This window comes from Meleagris gallopavo, chromosome 1 (assembly GCF_000146605.3).
Source record: "Meleagris gallopavo isolate NT-WF06-2002-E0010 breed Aviagen turkey brand Nicholas breeding stock chromosome 1, Turkey_5.1, whole genome shotgun sequence".
Classification (NCBI taxonomy): Eukaryota; Metazoa; Chordata; class Aves; order Galliformes; family Phasianidae; genus Meleagris; species Meleagris gallopavo.
Genome location: NC_015011.2, coordinates 112,872,238 through 112,895,480, shown reverse-complemented (window position 1 = coordinate 112,895,480; position 23,243 = coordinate 112,872,238). Strand labels below are relative to the sequence as shown.

General features: G+C 34.9%; 1 protein-coding gene across 1 annotated transcript in view; it reads right to left on the bottom strand.

Moving 5' to 3' along the window:
- DMD (dystrophin) overlaps window positions 1–23,243 on the bottom strand; it is a 1,000,055-nt gene that overhangs the window by 686,246 nt on the left and 290,566 nt on the right. The window contains 4 exon segments of the mRNA XM_031557153.1: window positions 7,359–7,534; window positions 13,777–13,956; window positions 17,384–17,491; window positions 17,596–17,697. Of these exon segments, the coding sequence (XP_031413013.1) occupies window positions 7,359–7,534; window positions 13,777–13,956; window positions 17,384–17,491; window positions 17,596–17,697 (566 nt within the window).

The following is a 23,243-nucleotide window of genomic DNA, read 5'->3' as shown; positions in this document are numbered from 1 at the left end:
AAGCATGCTTTTGTAACTATGACTTAAGACTGTTCAACACATCTTAAAATGGAGAACAACCAATTATAAAGCTAATGGATTGCATTATGAGATAAAAACTAACAGTTTCACAGCTGTTCCTACTGTGCTTTTGGATGTAAATTATTTATGTTCCATTTCTAATGAAGATTGCCAACATCTCTGCCCAATGACCAGTGATGTGAAGTTCTACCAGACAAGTCTGCACAAAGTAATTAGTGAAGCCCTTAGTAAGGGCTTTATTAGGTCACTTAAATTAGAACAGATGCCTAAATGGTGTAACCTCATCTGAAGATCACTGAGATACAAAGAAGCATCCAAATAGAATGTATGCCTTTTCAAAAAGATAGAGCAGTAATACCATACAATCCTATGTTTCATGAAATGATCTGATTCAGGGCTTGCCAGCACCAAATGAGAAACAGGAGAACCTGCTCTAAGGATCAAGACAGAATGTGGTCAGAGATTTATAGGTATTCAAATAGATGGGACTGCCACCATCTCCTCCTCTTTTTTTTGAAATTCAGCCAGCAGCATACAAAACACTCCTCAAGAAGCAGCAGCCCACACTGGCAGAAGGGTTGTCACTCTGCTGCCAAAGTGAACTCTACTGCTTGTTCCTCTCACAGCCAACAACAATACAGGCAAAGAAAAAAATGGCCACTTCTTTCACCTTCCTTAAATCTATAGATGAGGCCACTTTCTCTCCAGCCACTATCAGCAATTATTGTAATTACGCTGTTCTGTAGCACAGGTATGAAGAAGCTGTAAACTGGAGAACACAGAACATCAGATACAGGATAAAAATAAAGACAAGTTTATCAGTTTATCAGTACTAAACTCTCTTGACAGCAGGTAAAACTGTCTTACTTCTTTTGTTCATTCCATTCTGTCGTTGCAGTTGAATAGGAGCACTGAGACAAACTAGCTAAAAAACAGTGTGATACTTGATAAGAATAGTCTACTATTAACTTGGTATAGCATGGAAAGTGACAGAGCAAAATGTTCATAAGAGACCATTTCTTTCTTTCTTTAAAAAAAGGACTTAGTCTCTTCCTCTGCAACATCCACCTCTGGAAGTATAATCTAGAAGAGTTGAAAATTTGGGAGTGTTCTGATAGAATAATAAAGTGATCAGGAAAAAACTACATGGCCAAGATTCATCAGGTGTTGGTAAGTATTAGCCACCACAGATAGCATCTGGACAGAACTGATCTCAGATGCAGATGACAGATTCTGTCAGTTGTAGTTTCTTCTGTTTAAGTAAATATAACTCCACAAACAGTTTGTTTGTTTGTTTGTTTTTGGAAAAAAAGAAAAGAAAAAGAAGAAGAAAAAAAGGAAGAGTTGGGTTTAAAAGAGAAGAAAATTAATTCAAGGCAGCTTTTTTTTTGCAGCACATAAATATCCTCAACATAGTTTAAAGGCATATTGCACATTTCAAGAGCCTTGGAAAAAAATATCTCTCATATTCAGCTTTTTTAAAAACAGGAAATGCAGGTAGAATATGGCATTTAATCATTGTGCTATGATGACTGGGCATTTCATTTCTGAGTACTTTAAGTTACAAAGTACAGTAACTCTAGATTGATATATTTGATCAATAAGGTCTTTAAATCTCATAAGTACAGCAATATTTTTGGCATTAAAAAAAGTAATGAAACATTGCAATTCTGACCCAATAAAGTTGGGTGCATGTAGAATTCGTTAAAATAAATCCATCAAAGGGAATAAAACCACACCACTTGACACAATCACTCCAGATAATTACCTCAGTATAGAGTGGACGTAACCTTGCTGCCCGGCTAAGATTTCAACCCACAGAAGAGTGTCTAGTGCCTCTAAATTCTTTATGGAGTGCTCATGTTTCAGTTTTCAATTAGTTTGTCTTTCTGCTATTCCACAACAGAGATACGATCCTATACTGCCCTCATGGCACCTTCATAGCCCCACACATCTCTTACAATAATTCATTTTCTTAATCATACTAAACCACGGGCCCACTGCAGATTCCCATTCGCAACTCTCTTGCGTAGATCGTGCATACAAAAGATTTGTTCAAAAAATTAGTCCTTCTTCTTCTGGGTTTCCCTTACAGTACAGGACAATCTGCATCTTTAAGGTATTTCACAAGTTAGTTACATTTTTTTCTGTGCATGGAATTCCTAGCCAAAAATTCAGCAAGGAATATCTTGCAGAATGCTCTGGAAGCAGCCTGTGTAGAGACCAGCTCCCTTCCTGGGCACCTCGAGACTGAGGAGGTCACCTCTCCCCTCAGCATGTGATTGGGACTGAGTGCCTTGTCTCAGTAAGAGCCAGGTTCCCCTGGTGCTATGTCCTCTTCTTAGCTTCATATTCCTGGATGTATACAGTGGTCCCATATCATTTCCACCATTTCTGGGAGCAGAGTATTACAGACTGCTTTTGGGGAAAGGTTGGTTTTTAGCCTTTCCTGCTGAGAAGTTGTGACATACCACACGGAAGCAAAGAACACTGGGATGAGGATGGGTTGTGTCCCACTAGAAGAGGCCACAAACTTTTCTCTGTTTTATGCCATAGCTATTAAATAAGAAATTTATGTATTAAGTTTCCTGCAAAATAGATTAGCTCCTCCCAGTACTGTGTGGTGGCTTTACCTATGCTAAGAAGCTGAGAAGCTAAGAATTTTAAATTTCACTTTTTGATTGTAGTAACTTTTCATTTTGTTGTGCTACTTATCTTTTACAGTTTGAGGCAAGTAAGGAAAATTTGTGCTAAGCAATCTCATCCTCTAGACTCCCTCTTCTTTCACCATTACTGGAGGATTTCAAGATGTGACTGAATAGGGTGCAAAATAATCTTATGTAGGCTCTTTTTCCCAAAAAGGTTGGACATGATGATGTTTTGAAGCTCATTCCAACCTCACCAGTTCTATTCTGTGATCATCTAGCAGAAGAATGGTATATTTTAATGATATATATATATATATAATGGTATATATTTTAATTACAATGGTATATTTTAGACTTGTATTTTTCATGTTTTACACACACTACCATGGTAAAATAAGGACTGTGAAATAGGATGCATGAACAAACCTGCCACACACTTATGTTTTTAACTTGAACGTTGTATAGATTCACATAAGAAGTCATGAAATGATATTATCTTTTCTCTAAATTAACATAATTTCATCTTACTGCTCCTTTTTAATGCTACTATGACTAAAACATGCTTTCAGAATTTCATTCTTTGAACAGATAGAAACTGTCTCACAATTTCCTTCATCACAGTATCACAGAATCACAGGAGTTGGAAGGGACCTCAGGAGTTCATCAAGTCCAACCCTTTCCATCCAAATAAAACTACAGTAGGCATAGCAACATTATAAAGATATAAGAATATTTGCCTTCATATTGAGCTGGGAGGGGATGTTACAACTCTTTCTGAAGAAACACATTACTGACTAACTGCATTTCCATGACTAGACTGAAATTCCCCACGTATCATCACTGTTAATCACTCTTGGTTACCTAGAACATGTCAGAGAACAATTTTGCAAAAACCACACCTATTGGCATAATTAAACTGCTTTCTTCACCCTTTATACTTATATAGCTGATGAGCTAGCTTGGACATTGATCAAGCAGTCTTAGTTCTCATCTACCAATTCAATGCTTATTTATCCCAATATATGTTTTTTCTCTCCTATATCTTGGTTCAATCCTAAAAGAATTTTCTCTCATTTTTGAATGACATTCTGGACCTCCTCTACACCTGTCATACTATTCAGTTTAGCTTCATCAACACTATTATCTGCACATTTCTGCAGTGCATACAGAGGCATCAAAGAAAATTGTCAATCGATCTTTTTAATCTCATAATTCTCCTTCTCTAGACACTCTTCCATGTTACCTTTCTCATAGTAATAAACCATTCCTTCTCCAGCCTTAGCAGTTATGCCTTAACAGTGTCATGGAATGCTTTGATTAAATTCAGACAGATTAGATGTACCACATTTCTCATATGTGAGAGAAAAGAGCTGAGGAGAATGAAAGTCTAGAGGCTGCTGTGTTCATTAACACCATTTGCCCTCAGCAAACAGCCAGTGGCTAGAAATGTAAAGCATTTTTAAATTCAGTCATGCCTCCCTTTGAGTGCCAACAGGTACCACAGTACTTATGTACTATGTACTTCCATAGTATAACAGGCAACACCAGGCACTAAATATGAAGAATATATATTCTCAGTTTATTAGTAACTTATGCCACTTCTTGCCATACAAACAGGATAAAGAGTAAAAAAAAAATAGTGCACATGAAGTTTTAAAATACATTCATTTTCAGAACTTGATATATCCATAGCTATTTTTCATTCTAGATTAAAACATTTATGAATTGTTCATTCTTTCATTGTTCATTGAACAGAAAATTATAACCTTTTGTCTCCAGCACCTTTCTCTTTTCTCTGGCACTGGCTACACAGATACAATGCTAGAACAAGGACTATCCAGAAAACTGAAGAAAAATGGCTCTCCTCTTTCTAGATTTGCTAAGTACAGTTAAATGATGGTGAAAGAGCAAACACTACATTTTTATAAGAGGACAAGGATCAATCAGCTCAACAGAATTCCTGTAAAAGTGCTTAACAATCATCATTTAGTTCAGACTAATACAATTCTGTACTGTAGTGGACTACTTGAAAGAATATCTGAAAAAAATCTTTAAATATTTCATTATAATTCCTTAATACTTTTTCTATTAAAAAAAAATAAAATATGAAACTTTTCTATTTGAGCATTAGAGTCTCAAATACAATATTTTTAATGAAATGAAGGCCACTTTATTTTCAACAGATTTACAGTTTTGTTAACAGTTATTAAATGTAAAACACTAGATGGAGCAACTACCCTGCCTTAATATACCTCTGTCTTCAAAGGACATGGTCTCTTTCAAATTTGAAGAGCATTATTTTCACAATAATGTTATGACAGACATTCCTTGGAAATATTAGGATGCATGTACAAAGTTACTTATTAACTGAAAAAGAAAGATACCTTGGGTATTATTCAAGAACACAGGTATTATAAATATGTATAAATTAAATGATAAAAAGCTCTATTCTGCTTCCTATTTAAAAACCTACTCTAAATTGAATACTTTTCAGATTTTTCTATGCTGCAGAACTGACTTACGTTTTTTTCTAGTGCTATGACAGGGAAAATAACACCTTGGCAAATCTTTCACCTATATACAGGTTTTTCTACCCAAAACTTAAGCCATGTTACATGTACCTCGAGGTCTAATGTCTTACACATGCTTTTAAGACTTATTCTATACAGCTCTAAATATATATATATATATTTTCCATTCTTGGATGTAAATAAATTCAAAAAACAAAAGTTAGAATATCCTGGAATTATTCTGAAGTTTTAAAGCACTAAATTAGAAGGCAGCTTTAGATTTTCGTGAAGGAAAAAAAAAAAGAAAAAAAAGTCTCCTACTTCTTTTCTCTGCTTTCCATTACTCATGGTAGTAAGTTGCCATAGGAGGAAAGAAAAAACAACAGCTCCTTTACTATGCATTTAGGCCACAGTGAATTGGCACAGTGGAAATATGAAATTAACTCCTGTTTATGTAGGTCTACAAAGTCTTAAAACTTAAATTCTTCAGAGTAAATGAGACTTGTACACTTTAATTCTTTCAAACCAGTTGGAAAATAAAATTTAATAATAATAATAATAAAAATTGCCGTTTTTTTCTCAACTAAGCAGCTGTAGAACATACTCTTTGCAATATTCACAGAGCAGCTAAACTAATCTTTCTTCTACCTTGAAACTAAGCATCTAGCACTTCACACTGTAGGTGCAGTGCATCTTTGAGAAATCTTTCTTGAACTTGCAAAATGCAGAAATAAAATCTGGAGCACAATTTTTTTCCAGAATGTAGCAATGCAGACTGATGCCTACAGCTAGAGAAATACTGAGGAATGAAGTTGAGAAAATGTGGAAGTATCATTCACCCTCATCAAAAAAAAGCCCTAAACCACCTTCCTCTCAAAAGGAACCATGCAGATTCAAAATATTTTCAAATTGAGACTTTGGAGATAGTATTCATTTCATCCAGATTTAGCCATTTGAAATTTACTTGTTTAGTTTACAGACTTTCTATATGCAATGAAGTCAAAGACAACTCAAAAGAAATAGTTTTCCAATTTAACAAGAAAATGTTAAATTTAACAAGAAAATGGTGAGTCACTCTTTTCACATCAGATGTTTGGCTTTCTTAAATAATGGGGTTTTACTAGAAACCTTACTTTTAGAATGAGCAAAGAAGAGTAAGATAAATTACATGTCAGATTCAGATGTCTGTATAAAGAAAAGTGCCTCTAAGAATTTATGTGGCTCTAAGAATTCATTTTCCCCCCCTCCCCCAATGAAATACCCCTTCAATTAAAACGACAACAACAAAGATTTCTTCATACTGATTGTACCCTATTCCTCTTACTAATATATGTAGTTGTCTATTTTAACACTGTTAAAGACTATTTGACCAGAAAATAACTTGCTGCTATAATTGAAGACACATTGAACTGAAAAGACATTCTCTATAGAAATAAGATATTGACTGTAGTTTCAGATTCTTCTCAGTCCTTACGCCTGCTAGCTTGGAATTCATATATTTATCTGAATATGTACATATATATATATATACACGCACACAAACAAACACATATTTCCAAAACTACCACTAAAATTAGAGTTTTAAGTCTTGCTTCTAACATTATATTCTTAAGTTCAGTGCTTGAGTCAATTTTACTCTTTAGAAGTCTTTCTTGCGACTTTAACAAGTGTTCAGTATTATTCCAAAATCCTCTGTAACTTGTGTGAGTTACACAGGAAAAACACTGAAAATCACAGTATTGCACATTTCAACAAATAATAACCCTGACTCTAGATAACTGAAAAGAATAAAACTTGAACTTTAGAAACGAAGCACTATCTACACTACTTGCAGTCCAACTACTAAAAACATACTTTTAAAGAATTTAAAAAGCTGAAAACTTTCTTTTCTCCAAGTCACACAAAGCCCTATGCAAAATATATCTGCTGACTGCGATTACTATCATAATGATATTGATATAATGATTAACATTCTATACTACAAAATAGTTGGGATAGCACAAAAAATCTCTATAATTTATCCTAAGTAAGGAAAGATAACAGTCAGTTGGTATTTGAGTACAGAAATAGGATTTTAATTTCAAGAAATTCTACACAGAAGTACTGCAGTCAGATGATTAATTTGGCATTTTCATCCAACTTTATTATTATTCTCTCTCCATGTCTAAATGATTCTCACCTCTTTCTAATTTCCGAATCCACAAGGAGTTGCCTCTTTTTGTGAGGAGGTGGTGGTGGGAGCTCCTCTTTAGCATGCTTAACCAGGATTTGTTCCCTTGTGGTCACCATAGTGACAGTTTCCATTACAGTAGTCTGTGTTAGTGATGTCTGAGTGGTAGTGACAGCCTGCGAAACCTGTGAGAAGTATTAAAGCAGAGGTCAAACATTGTTTGAAAGATTTCAGTAAAGATCGTTTGGAATAGCAATAGAAAAATAATGAGAAACTGCTCCTGTCTAATCATCGGCTGACCTTCAGAAAAAAATAACATTATACTGAACTCAAATCAAACTGTTTTATTTGTCTCATGCTATGTGATTAAGATAACCGCACAAGTCAATATCAAAATCAGAGAGAATCTCAAACAGAATTAACTTAAGGCTTGCTCTTATAAAATGGTGAAGAAAATAAATAAATGGTAACAAAAAGGTCAATTTTATAAAGAAATTGAATAGTAGAAAATGTGTGAAATGTTACCACTGCTGTTATTCTGCTGCCATTCTGAAGATTTATTCCTGAAGACTCATAAAGCATTGTGATGTCACTAAATTACTAGTTGCTATTTTTACCCTTTATAATAATCTTTAAACCAGAACATAGTTCATCATAACCTACTTGCACAAAAAGGCAGTTAGCTCTCTGTCATGAAACCATAAATTAGAAAACATGCACTAGAAGACAAGTAAATTTACTTCCATTTCACTTCGTAATTAAAAACTAAAAGGAAGAAGTAGTAAGAGATAGCAAAACTCAAATATGTAACATGTATTTAACATAATGCATTTACACCAATAAAATGCATTTACTTTGCAGGGAAAAATGAAAATTAACTCCTAAAAAAGTCTAGTTGCATTAAAAAAAAAGGAGTGGGATGATAAACAGTATTGTCTGCTCATATTTGTCAAGATGATCTTGTAGGTCTTTGCCAACCTTGGTCATTCTATGATTTGATTTGTTGATTCGTTATACAGGCATTGCAATTTTATATTCTATGTAACACCAAACTACAAACTTCCCACTTAAACAGAGGCAGCTAGTTTTAATGTGCCTTAATTCATCAAAAATAGGTTGCTTGTTCTTATTGTTCTTCCAGATGATGGCTTATTTGTCAAAACGCTTTAGTCACAGTTCCAGTGGCCTCCTGAAAACGGTTTAGGGCAGTGAAATGGAAAATAAAAGGAAGACTTTTACATCAGATGCAGGCAAAGCTGTGTACCAGAAGAGCATTGCTTCTTGTTTTATTGCTAGCATGCAATAATTACAAAAGTCTTCCAATAGAGAGACAAGAACATTAGTATCTAAAATTTCACAGAACTATACAACATATGTAAATAATATATTAGTTCTTGCATCAGAAACTAGTGATAGTACTGAGTAAACCCTACTTGAGACATCAGTATTTCTAAAAAACACTGAAGAGGAATACTAGGTATTTAACTGCACCTCGTTTCCCACTTCCTGTGCATACTGAAAAATTAGAATGATGAGGAAAGGGGCATGCTATTACAACCAGGCCTCTTTTCAGCAGGCAACACAAGTAAAGTTAACAAAAAACTGGAAAAAAAAAAAAAAAGTACTGCTAGCTTTGCTGAATATTTCATGCAGCCTGCTGAACAAAAAAGTCTTGCTGATCTTTGTCCCGTCTGCCAGTGAAAATGATGGATAGGGAAGTCCACCATTACTATAATTTTGGCAATCTCACTTAAAGCAGCCAACTCAGTGCTGTGCTTCTCTCTCTATAAAAGTGCAGCAGTCTGAACTTCAGAGAAAAATCTGAACAAGTCAGAACACTACAAAATCAAGATTCAAAGCGGATGTTTTCTAAAATCCTTGGATTAATCATATCAATTGTAGTAAGCTGCCTGTAAACTGTGAGGACTTAGTTAACATATGAACTACATAAATTACGAGGAAAACATGCCAATTTTTATCACTACAATACTATGTATTAATATCCTTGGTTTGGTTCCCTCAGCAAGATGTGCTGACTGATATTTTCAACTACAGAAATCTCCAGTATAAGGAAATACTTCAATTTAATTTATTAAGATTTAATACAGCATTCTTTGCAACATTTTTTAAATTATTTTTATTTCTGGACAGAGAGAAAGAGCATGTTAAAGTTTCTGAGATCTAGGGTTCTATGCAATGTGAGGATAACATCTGTTCCTCAGTTGTCTCTGCATCTAAGAGCACCCTAAATCCTTACTTGCTCTGTATATGCAGCTTTGACTTCAGCTTCCTTTTTCTCTTCTCACAGTATTCTTTTTGCACTCAGTTTTATCTAAAAGTCGATGATAGGATGTTTCTGACACTTGAGGTCACATCCTGCCATGTTCCATTTGCCAGTCAATATCAGGGTACAGTCTACACTGAAGCAAGTGTAAAACAGAATAAATCACAGCTAGGGTACTGTAGGAATCATCTGCAGCACCCTACCAATTACACAGTAGCAGCAGTTCCAGCTGGTGATTTGGAACTGTGCTTCAAAAGCAGGCAGTGTAATTACCATATGCTCAGAGCAGTCAAGTCACGATGCTGTTGGGAGTAATGATTTACATGTCAAAACAGTAAGGAAGTACTTTTCATGCTTAATCAATAGGAGTAGAGGTTAAATACTATATATTTCAAAATGAAATTGCAGAGATGAATTTGACGTTCATAATCATTCTAATTACAGAGAATGGGGAAGGCTAGAACTACATTGCAAGGTGAAGTTCAGCAAGATGGTACACATTTTAAAAATGCATATACTAGAGGGTAAAGGAAAATCCTTAAAAATAAAAGAAATTAGCATTGAATTTGTTTGTTTCACGTATAATTCAAGGAAATCCAAATAATGACAGTACAGTTTCCTTATCTCTTTAAGTTCCTGACAGGCAAATATGAATTTGAGAAGGAGTGATACAAACTGGGCCTTTAACCCACTAGAAAATCATACTGGAAGTGCTAAGGTGACTCACACAGCTGCACTTTAAAAGGCTTCCAAAATACAATGTTTGCCTTCAGTTTCACATCAGTAAGCTCATCTTAGAAACATGTTAGAAGTCTTCTTTTTTTTTTTTTTTTTGGAATGGACACATTTCAATCTTCTTTTTCATCTTCTACAGATAAAGGTATATACAATGTGTGTGTAGTAGTTGAGTAGTTTTATGATGTTTTATTTCTCTTTTATATGGCAGCCTACCTTTAATGACATCATTTATTGCTGCCTTTGGAAATGCCCTGAGTCTTGATATAGTCATAATTTTCCTTAACACTCACTTTTGGAGCTGTCATGAGTTCTTTGATAAAATGTATGTATGTGAGTAAGGAAGCTCAGATGAAGAATGGCATTTTCTTTACTTTGGGAAGGTTTTCAGTACAGTGTAGTGAAGCATAATGAGCTCACTCAAGGGGAGTTTAAAGTTTCTAAAAGTTATACATCTACTCTATAAAAGTTGTCCTTGTCCTTGTTTCCAGCCGTGTTCAATGAAAAAAAAACAGGCACTTTCATGATGAAAATAAACTGCTTTTGAGAGGTGCCAGTCTCTCTCATCTGTGCCATCCATCGCAGCAGCAACGTCAGCCATGAGTTCAGATTGGATGCTTCAAATTCACAGCAATGAATTAGCTAAACGTAGGAAGACTTGCATTCTACTTTATGCACATTTCTTTTGGGATTTATAACTGTTCCACGTCTAATTAGAGAATCAGCTTTGATCTAAGCCTGAGATATCCATATAATTTCTTATTTTGCTAGCCAGTTAATCATTTAGTGACACTTTAGTAAGAGAGAGAGAGGAAATAAATTATGACAAAAAATACAGTTAAGAAGATACTATGAGAATCATTAATGAAACAAAAATGTTAATTTTGAAGTCTGTACCCATGTTGAAAGAATAAAATCTGCATTTTCTGATGATTTTAGAGAAAAATGATATATTTACTGTTACCATCTTCTCTCCTCCCCAGTTCACAATTAGATGAAATAATTAGATATTCTAGAGGCATTTTCTTCTTGTCTGAACATGTAAATAAGCTCCATAACAAATAAAGCACACCAACAATATCTGCCCTGCCTAGGCAGAAACACATGGCAATAAGTACATCATTAATATTCCATAGGGCTAAGGTAAATGCAAGGACATACCTCAAGTGTGTAACAGCACTTTAGGAAGCAATCCTTTAGTGAGCACTGAATATCTCCAGGATTTGAAGCAATATGCCCACATCAGCTACCTGCTCTGCACCAAGCAAAGTTGTTTCTCCTCAGAGGAGAAGTGTGGCATTATGATAACACTGTTACACTGTTTTGGAAACCCAAAGAATCTCCCACCTGTGCTCCATTATGATTTATAGATGTACAGCTTTACGACTTCACAAGAAGACTGGTTTTGTTTTGTTTTGTCATCTTGGTTCCATTTTCAAAATGCAACCTACTTGCTTTTAGGGCTAATTAACAATCTAAACTCTCTAATACTTAGGACTATTTTCAAAAGCAGTGCTTATTTTTTCCCAACTCATCGTGACTGCAGGTTTTAGAAATTTTATAGCTATAAGATACCAGCAGCCTTTATAGTAGGTGTATATATGCACCTACTAGATAGTATTCTACATTCTCTTCAGGAAGATCTAGACTATTAATTGAAACATGTTTTTTAGCCTATTAACACAAACGTGTCAAAATAAATGAGGATATGCATCCTCCAGGGAGTGTAGATGAGTATACAAAAGGAGGATTTAAGCTACCTTCCAATTAAACTTTCAAACTGACTTTAAAAAGTTCTCATGGAAAGTGTGGGAACTCACATAACATTATGAATATGTTTTAAATAGTGGTCTTAAAATGAAGACAAATATTTTAAGGCATCTATGCTACTAATACAGTATTGAAAAAGAAACTAAGTAACAAAATATGAATGAAGACATTATTTATAGAAGTACATCAACGTAATGTCTGTATCCAGAACACTGATTCTGTTCTTTAACAGTTTATAGGACATGGACAGTTTGTAATAGACTAAGCAGTCTCTTCATGGTTCCTTTTTCCCTGTATTCATTGCATTTGTTTTATGCAATTTCTACTTCTCTCACTTTGGTAGGCAGTTTACTTTAGCTTACTCAATTCTAGCATACATAGTTTATTTAATAAAAGTTTAACATGCCTATCATTCCTGCAGTTATAACTTATTTTATTATTATGAAATAATAGTAAATGAGAGAAGTTATGACACTGTCAAAATCAGAGGTTAACATGTTGATTATTAGTAATATTTTACAAATATATGAAAATAATATAACATTTTGAAGCTTGAATAGTACTGTTATTTAAAAGGAGCTACCGAGCTCCTTTTTACATATCCAAGAGCACATATCATAGAACATAAGTATCATGTAGGCTGTAACGAATACTGTTCTACAGTATTCACCTCTTTTATGAGACATGACAGTTGCAGGCATCCATGAGTTTATGAGTCGATGTACTAACTTCTTGAAATCACATGACCCAAGTTGTCCCAAATTCAAAATGCAATTCTGGATTTTCTTCTGTGTAAAAACTACATGGTCCTTGTTGTAAATATTCATGAGTTAAATCAACTGTTACAAATGCTCTATAGAACAAACTGCTTTTTACTGCTATTAGTAGTCAAATAACTGTCATACAAAAATAACACAATATAAGAAAGTGGAAAAAAAAAGTGATCAGATCTGGTTTTAAATCTAACAACAGAGAGATGGATACATTTTTGAATATTATACCGGAGCACTTAGTTTTGTTATATAGTTTAAAAAGTGAGAAATTTTAAACCTCATTTTATTTTTTAATTTTATGGTAAACAGAAAGGAGCAGGATGGAATAGTAACAAATGATGGCTTAATTTTTTCCCTCTGGCATTTCTGCCAAAGGGACAGTTTTCTTTATTTTTTCAAGAAGCTTATCTTTCTATGGGCTCTTCTTTTTTTTAATACATAAAAAAGTTAAAGGTAAGCAAAATTAAAATTGCTGAAAATAAATAAAAATAGTTGTTTATCTAGGGAACAGTTTTTAACACTAATGTCAGACTGTTATTCCATAGACAACCATAAAAACAGCACATTTGAGGTGACCAACTATTACAGATTAAAAATAAACTGAATATTTTCATTTTGGATTCTACCATCCCTGAAAGCACAGTTAACAACCTGAGTAATCAACACAGTAAAGACAAAAAATTAAAGAGAACTAATATTCTGGGGTTAAATTGAAGTTGTATCATGCTATCCTAAAAATTGTGTCTTAAGAAATCACAAAGGAAAAAAAAAAATTGAAAATGTAACAAACAACACCAAAACTACTGCAAGCATCTGACTGGCACAGGATTTGAGTGCCAACAAGTGACAAAACAGTTTGACAAACCTGCTTAGAATTGCTCTCCAACTTCTGCACAAGGCTATCCCAACGCTGGGCAAAATTTTCAAGTCGGCTTTCCAGTTTCTGAGCCACTGCTTTATTTTTCACAGCTACAAGGAGGTCTTTGCTGAGTGACTTCAACTTACTCATCATTTGTCTTTTCATTTCTATATCTCCTTTTAGGATCTGTTAAACAAAGCAACAGCAGAAAGACTAGTAATTCAGACAGCGGCAAAACAAACAAACAAACAAACAACACCTTAGAAAGAAAGGAGCCCCTAAAAGGTGCCCAACAGAATCATATAAGTGCCTTAGTTGGAAGAGATCCAAAAGAACATTAAGTTCAACTCTAGGCACCACAAAGCACCACCCAAAATTCTAACTCTACGTCTGAGAGCACTGTCCCAATACTTCTTGAACTCCAGCAGCTTGGTACCGTGCCCACCACCCTCTGGTGCAAACCCTTTCCTTTACCCATAGCTGCCCCTCTTCTGACACAGATCCATGCCATTCCCTTAGGGCCTGTCTCTGTGAGGATCTGCAATGAACATGAAGGCTCCTCTCAGCCTACTCTGCTCTGGGCTGAAGACAGCTAGAGACCTCATCCACTTCTTATATGTCTCGCCCCCTGTATCCGTCACCATTTTTATAGCCCTCACTGGAGGATCTCCAATAGTAGTTTTATTTTCTTCTTATATTGTGATGCCCAAAACTGCATCCAGTGCTGGAGGTGAGGCTGCAACAGTAAAGAGCAGAGAGGGGCAACCCCTTCCCTTGACTGGCAGTGTTGGTTTTTATACACTCCAGGGTACAGTTGGCCATTTTGGCTGTCTGGGCACACTGCTGTCTCAGGTTCAACTTGCCATCAGTCAGAGCCCCCAGGTACGTCTCTGTGGGCCAGCTCTTCAGCCTCTCATCCCCCAGTCAATGCATGCAGCCAGGGTTGCTCCATTCCAAGAAAAGAATTTGTGACTTGCTTGTGTTAAACTTCATGCTCTTGGTGATTGCCCAGCCCTCCATTTGTCAGGATCTCACTGCAAGGCCTCTCTATGCTCAAGGGTATCAACAGCTCTGCCCAATGTAGTAACATCTGCAAACTTTCTAAGTATACCTCGAAATCTTATATTCATCACTGACAAAAACATTACAAATAACTGGCCCTAAAACATAGTCCTAGGAAACCCTACCAATCACTGTCCACCGAGTCTGATGTAACCCCATTTTCTATAACCCTTTGAGCCCAATTGTTTACTCAATTTGTATTTGTCTAGCTGGACATTTTGTTCAAAAGGATAGTGTAAAAAACAGTACTGAAAGCTTTAATAAAATCCAACAAGATTACATCCACTGGCTTCCTTTGGTAAAGAAGGGAAAATGGGCAAGAACGTTTTTCACAAACTCCTATACCTCTGCGCTGTTGTTACTGTAAAAACTGCTGGTGAAGCTGACATAGAGGAATGGACAGATTGCACTTCACAAAGCAATATAAAATGACAGGTGGAGCAACTCCAGACACCAAAGCTTGCTTCAGGTAGTGATATAAATCAAAAAACTAACAGCTGTGTGGCTTTATAACCTTTAAACTGCATGAATATTAACAACTATATCAACATTTCAAACAAAGATTATTTAAACTTTTGTGGTATTTTCCATACAAAGCATATTAAAAACAGGGGAAAAAAAAAATATTTCTAGAAAAATGGTATTTAATCCCTGAGTATGATGAAAAAAAATGAAAGCACTGAAGGAAAATGACAGGATCATCTCAGAGGTCTTTTCCAAACATGGTAATTCTATGATTCTACAAAAATAGCTTAGTTCTGTCAGGTCTGGAGAACCATATATTCTGCATCTTTCTGAGATCTTGACAAGCCCTGTTTATGCAGCAGTTGTGTCTCCTGAGGAGTCCAGAAGTCGGGGGAGTCCTGGGAGCTCTACTGAGTGTGCAAATGACACAGCCAACCAGTTGAGAACATGGAAACTCCAGTGTACAACCTCTCTGAGTCAACATTCAACTGGAAGGCAAACCTACTGATCACTACTACCTAATACTTTCCTGTGATAGTTTCAGATAACCTGTACAACCAAACTGGAGGATTCTGTTTTCACATTCTCTTACTGAAACTTGTCAGTGTTTTATAGTAATGAATACATTATAGTTTTGATTTTTTCCAGTACAGGAAGAGACCTTGAGCTAACAACATTTGTTATTTAGCTGTCAGTTAGAGAATAAACAGGACTGTTTGACTTTTTTTAATTAATTATCAAATAATTCAGTCATAACTTCTATCAAGTGCATATTGTAAATTCCAGTATTGGAACATTATAAATGTTCAAAAGCAATTTATTTATTTCTGAATATTGCACCTTCCTAAGTTTATTTTCAAATTTTTACTATAGTTAATTTTTTGCTTTTTTTTTTTAAACATTGCCAAAAGCATTCTTTAATCAATGTAATATTCTAATGAGCAACAGCTGTTGTAAAATAACTGTTTGGTTTCTGAGAGATTTATTCTAGTAAGAATTGGTGTCAACAAAGTGTCTTATTTATTTCTTATAATAAGAAATTTGCACTAAGTGAAACAAGTGAAAATCTAAATATATGTTAATTGAATTAATAGAATTCATGTATTGAATTAACTCTTCGCATACCTTTTCAGCAGATCTCAGCATGTTTTATGAAAAAGAGTAACACCACTGCCTTTATTTTAGAGGCTACAAAACTTAAGTGCAGGACGCGGGGAAAAAAATGACCCTCGCTTCACTACAAACTCCTTCGAGGTAATTGTAGAAAGCAGTAAAGTTTTCCCTGAGCCTCCTTTTCTCGAGGCTAAATAACCTTAGTTACCTCAGCTGCTCCTCATAAGACTTGTTCTCTAGACTGTCACCAGCTTTGTTGCCCTTGTCTGGACACAAATTTCCTTCTTGGTATATTTCCAGCAAATTCTGGAAGGTACCAAACTATTTGACACTTTTTATTTGACAAAATAAATAGTAAAAGCTGTTCAAAGAGAAGACTTTAGTTCCTAGTTACAGTAATAATCTACCCACTTTAACAAAAGCATAGACATGAATGTTTGCTATCTACCGCATGCATAAAAAATTGTTCTTTTGTATAAAACAGTGCCTAACAATTTACTTTCTTTTCAAATGTCCTAATGCTATAGAACCATTTCCAAGCCTAGGATGTGCCAAGTTTACACATCTTTACAGAAAGGCATATTTCTAAGCCAATCTGAATGACATTCCCTCCATAAAGATGATGAATTCTAGAGTATTTTCTGAAGAATGAAGTAGAATATGTGGTGAAAAGAGTATATTTTACATATGTAAATAGATTGATTCCCTTAACACAGGGATAGTTAAAAGATAATACTAATTCAATTCACAAACTTTTGACCAAAGAGAACCTAGAAGCGTATCTGTCCTTACCAATTACCTTAGCAGCAAAACTACGGACCAATTAATTACTCACACAGAAGATAACATCTATGCTCAGAAAAAAGAAATACATATTCTTAAATCATATTGTCTAAGAGAGGATAAAACCACTCACACAAAGATTCATGAATGGAAAAACTGAGCACAATATAAGACAATAAAAAATACATACAGCTAATTTGCGTAGACTAGTCAGCATCTCATTTTCATCTTTAAAGTCACTTGTCTGGATTTTGCTAAGTGCATCTTCTTTCTCAGAAAGCCACGCATCAAAAAGGCACTGAAAGAAAATTGGAGAGAACAAGATGAAACAGCCCCAGTTGGGCCATTCCTAGTACAGTTTTAGGAAGAACATTTCAATTTGTAACTACTAACAGTACTCACCTGCTCTTCTGCAAAGTGCTGCCATTTTCTAAGAATATCTTGCAGAAGGACCCATCGATCTTCCGTCCATCTGCAGATGGCTGCCCACCGGCTTCCAAAGTGCTAGAAAGAAAGAAAAAAATAATACAATACGTGCTCATTTATACCTTTTAAAACAAAGGAATCTGATCTTCCTATGCACTTATAAATTTTTTTTGAAAATATTTTGGCAATCACTTTTCATAATTTTACGTCCTTAAAATACATTTTGTGTTACACTGAAATGGATTTTATCAATGATTGAGATAAGACTCAAATGGAGAGAATAGAAAAAGTAACAGAGCTGGAAAGACGAGAAAATTTTAATACTAATACAAAGACATCTTTTTCCATTAAATCTCCAATACTATGCTCTCTCTCTCTCTCTCTCTCTCTCTCTCTCTCTCTCAAAAAAGAGGGGGGAAGAAATCCAGAACTTTATGATACCCAAAACATAACTACTTGAAATGTAATTTCAGTGGCTCAAACTGTTGATCACAGCAATAAAGTATCTGTGTTTTTCAATTGTGTTGTCAGTGATGGCGATCTGATTTATTTTCTCCTTTACAATGTTGTCATAGGAGAAGAAAATCCTAGAAGCTAACATTAGCATACATTTACATACAGATGAGTTTTTTCTGTATACTTATAGCATATGCTACTACACACATTTTAAAATTGTGAAAAATGCTATGTTGTTCTCTTTTATTTATTTTAAAGAAAACATTACCACATTATTTAATTTTCTTATTAGTCTTCATTGAAAAATGCCTGGTTAAGACTACAGTTGTGATGATGCATGGTATTATAAAACTTCTATTGCAACAATCCACAATAATTTTATTACACTTGAGAACTATATGCAAAATTTTCAGCTCCTCCCAAATAACAAGTCTTTTAAAATCTGTAGAATACAGGATATTATCATATATTATTTTCCACCTATTTCTATTGCATATGTATTGACAAAAGGAAAAAGTCGTCTTTCCCCCATTTTCTTATCTGTTCATACTTTCCATTTTCATATTTATTTTTAATGGGGCTATGATTTAATTTTGACAAAAAAAAATCCAAAAAACGAATTTTTGAAATGAAGGGATTAAAATAATATATCTAATTGAATTATATATAGAAGAGACATTTCTCTACTTTATATCAGAAATGTAAATTCTATTTTGTACTTCCTAGGAACTGAACGGTAAAACTACAGGTTACTTGAATTTGTGCCTTTATCAATGTTATGTCCGAGTAAAAAGTAAACCTTCATTTACTGAAGGTTCAAACCATAATAAATCTTACAGATTAAAAGAAGTGTTTATGGTGACATTCAGTCTGATCATATTAGATAATTGCACAGTTTAGAACACTGAAAATCATCTCTGATCAGCAACTGCAATAGGTTTTGAGAAAGTAGGTTTTGAAAAGAAGCTTTTTTGCTTTCTTTACATTAAGGATCATGGTTTTCATTTATATTTGAAATTATATAACGGGTACTTATTATATTTCCTAATTAGACCTAGACCAAACTCAAATAATTTTTCAAGTCTAAGAACCACATTTATTTTATATTAAAACCAATTTTAGTGTTAATTTGTCATTAAAAAGTGATCAAAAATTTCCAATTCAAACAAAGACACAAGAAAGTTCAAGTTATGAACATGAATATTTCAGAAAGCTTATTTCCATATCAACAGAAAAAAGTAATTACTGGTGAAAGACTTTTGCCTTTGACATATAATGAAACAGTAAAATATTTTACTTGCTCATTTCACCCATTCATCACCAAATGTGTTTGTTAAATTCCATGATACAGAACAGTTGGGGAAAAAAAACACCTGACAACCAGCCAACAGAAATAATTATTTAAAAAAAACCCTCATCTTCCCTTCACTGAAAATTATTGCTCTCAACTATTTGAAAGGGTAGATAATAGCAGGACAAGGGGAAATGGTTTTAAGTTGAAAGAAGGAAGATTTAGGTTGGATGTCAGGGAGAAAGTTCTTTACTATGAGAGTGGTAAGGTGCTGGAACAGGCTGCCCTGAGAGGTTGTGGATGCCCTATCCCTGGAGGTGTTCAAGGCCAGATTGGATGGGGCCCTGGGCAGCCTGGTCTAGTATTAAAGTTGGAGGCTGGCGGCCCTGCCTGTGGCAGGGGGTTAGAGATTCATCCTAGAGATCCCTGAGATCCCTTCCAAACCAAGATTTTATGATTCTATGCTTGCTAATTACTAGTTCAGAAATCACAAACATACTATCTCTTACAGTCCAGATGCTTCTTCTTTGAAACTGTCTTTCCTTAAAATTCTCTCAATTCAGAGTAATTATTATTAGTCAACTACTCTTAACATTGCAATGATTCAATAAAGTTAGAAGAAGAGCCTGCTTGTCATTATTTAGCAAGGTCCAAGTCAAAATACTACCCCCCTTTTTCCTCACCAACATAAAAATCTATCTATTTTTAAAATCTCTATATACAGATGGTGAAGTGAGCCGCATTTGGTTGTTTTGGTGCCTCATGGTCTGATTTACAAAAAAGTTTCTGGATCCTAATTACAGACTACATTTTTAAAATATACTTGCAAATTTTAGTAAAAGATTTATAAATCATCCCAAAGACAGACAGCAAAACTTCTGGCACCTTTGATTTAAATCAATGCTGTTATGAAATTCTTCTCATGACCAGACATCTCTTCGTTGGTAATACAGATTTAGATCTAAATAAATTACACTGCAGAAAATTAAATCATAATCAAAAGCATTTCAAGCAGATGCAAACTCTGATAATCCAGTACTTACATGAGACAAATGGTAATACATGAGATGTACTGAAAAACCTTATTTTAATGGAATTAGAATTTGATTTTTATTCACTTCCTGAATGCTGGTTAAAGAATATAAACATTTCCTTTTCTAAACTCCTTTCAAGGAGAACAGCCTAAGTATTCTCTGTTAGAAACAGAAAGCAAACTAAAATACATATAAGGCATGTTCCCTGTCCCCCTTTCCCTTCCCTCCCCTCTAATAAACTCATTGATTTGCACACTAAATAACATATTGGTCAGTGCACAATACTTATTTCCCTCATATGTCTCAAAAGCATCACAAAACATAACCTATTTTTTTTGCCTCAATAGTATGACAAAAATTATATTTTAATAATTGAAATGATTAAGCACACTGATAAATGGGTTGATAGCCCAAATTGCCTTAAACCTATTACTTTCCATGAGAGTTGACATGAATGTGTTCAACTGTTCAGTTGAAAAAGTTTAAGACAAAAAGATTCAAGTCCAAAATATCATATGAGTACTTTCTCTAAGGTGGATACTAACTACTGAATGAGAAGGTGCTCAGTTTTATCTCCTTTTTTTTTCCATCAAATAGTACCCAAAGCTGTAGGTAGCCTGCGTGATGTCTGGGAAATCAGGCTGCACCACAGGTTTTGCTCCCAATACTTGGAAAAATAAATCTCCAGAGAAAAAGTAAAATGCATATTTGCTCCTTTGAAATGCCTATTTTATGGTCCTAGCTGGAATTTTCAGAGAAATCTACATGTAAAAGAAACTTTTCTTATTTTGAGAGGACTCTGAAAGAATGTTCTTTATGCCCATAAAAGCAGAAGATGAAAGGCTGCAAAAAGGTCAAAATAAGCAAGTACAAGAACAGGATAAAGTGAATAAAAACAATGCAACTCTTGGGAACACTGAAGTGGATGTACAAAAAACTGAAAAAAACAAGACTGAAGCTTGCAACTAATATAAAAAGATTTTTGAAAGATGCTTTTTTTAATGAAGTAATGCTGTCTATTCTTTAAAGTAAAAAGAAATTTTGTCTATATGCAAAATCATTTTTTAAAAAGATTTGGCAGATTCACTGAATTTCCCCTGTGCAGCTATAAGCAAAATGTGCACATATTTTACTTTTTTAAAGAAAACTTCCTTACTTATTTTGAAGTACTTTTACAAGAAGTAGACATACATCATCATCAATCAAAGAACAGTACACCGGATAAGTATATGATCGACCACAAAATTATACTCTCCATTCCTTTCCCTTCAGTAGCCATCAAGAACCATTTGATGAATCAAATGCAGATCCCATTCCAGTATGGAACCCTGAGGCCTGTGGAGGGCTCTAATTTCAACTAGCCTACAAGAGTCATTGAGGCACTGATTGTCTACTGGGTATAATTAGAGTAAAAATTTCATACCTTCTGGGTCTTTTTCTTTTTTTTTTTATGTCATTCAGTGATTTATCTCAGCTGAAGGCAATTTCCCATACTTTCTTGAGAAATAAGTCTGACTACTGCAACAGATTTGGTAGTATAGTCCTCTGATTTTTCAGCACTAAATTCAGATTTAGGCCTTATGCAGTAGCTGCCTTTCTGGTAAATCTTGGGATTGAGACTATTGGGATCTAGAAGCTACCTGTCTAAATAGCCAGATCTCAACACCAGCACAAACACACAGCCTCACAAAATATCACTCTGATAGGTCAAGTAAACAGTGTTAAGTATAAAAAGATAAAATATTCATACTCAACCAGGCTAGCTGTAATCTCTCAGACTATCTTGGGAAAGCAACTTAAAAAGAGGTGTTTACTTTTCTTTTCCATGCAATGTTAACTTATCTATGTGCAATTTGTTTGAGGGGACGCATTTGACTTCTGTGTCATTAACTGACTCTTAAGTAGGACTTAGATTTTTGGCACATGCAATAAATCTGAAGAGCTTCTACAGCGCTCATTTGAAGCCAGCATAAATTCCTGCCAGCCCGTTGAGACTTTTATAATATGCAAAGAAATTCTTTCTATTGTTTTATACAGATATACGTACAAATGTATGTATTTATATTTACAACGACATATACACATATATGTACATGCACACGCATATATGTATATACACAAAAATATTTCAGAAATCACTATCCCAATACTCTAACAAAAAGGCAGAACAGATTTACAGCTGCTTTGAAAGCGCAGTCTCAACTGCTATGTGGCAAAATGGTTCACTGTCTTTCAAATCTGATCCTGACCAGATCTCACTAAGGCAGCCTTAGCAAGCCTTTTGTCTGACAGCGCACACACTTGTTTTGTTCTGCTTTTAAAAGTGAGACTGGCAGATACATAATCAAATTATGAGCTTTGCTCCATGGTACTTCTGACAAATGCTCTGATAGGTGCACCTGCCAACACAATCTCTCTCCTGTGATTATATATTCAGTTTGCAAATGACATGTGGGGAAAAAAAAGATATATAAACAATATTTTCATGCACAAAGGAGAGGTGGAGAGGCTGAGGGCCATCAAGGACTGTGAGAAGGAAATTGACTGGTGGTGCCAGGCCCTATCGGCCCCGAGGTCCCAGCATGCGACTGTGGCTCCCTATGGGGCATGTGGCCTCCAGTCGCCTTGCAAACAAGTGACGGAGAGGAATCGACAGACAGACTGTGCTCCGGATATAGTGAGCCCCCAGTCTGCTCCTTACCCTCACAATACTTATGTAGAACTAGGGGGTGTGGGACTGGGACAAAACTCTCTCCCAAAAGGGCAAGGTGATATCCACTGCTCAGTGGCGGAGCCTCTGCCCTTTTGTTGCCGAGCAGAGCAAAGCTGTTTGAGAGAGAAGG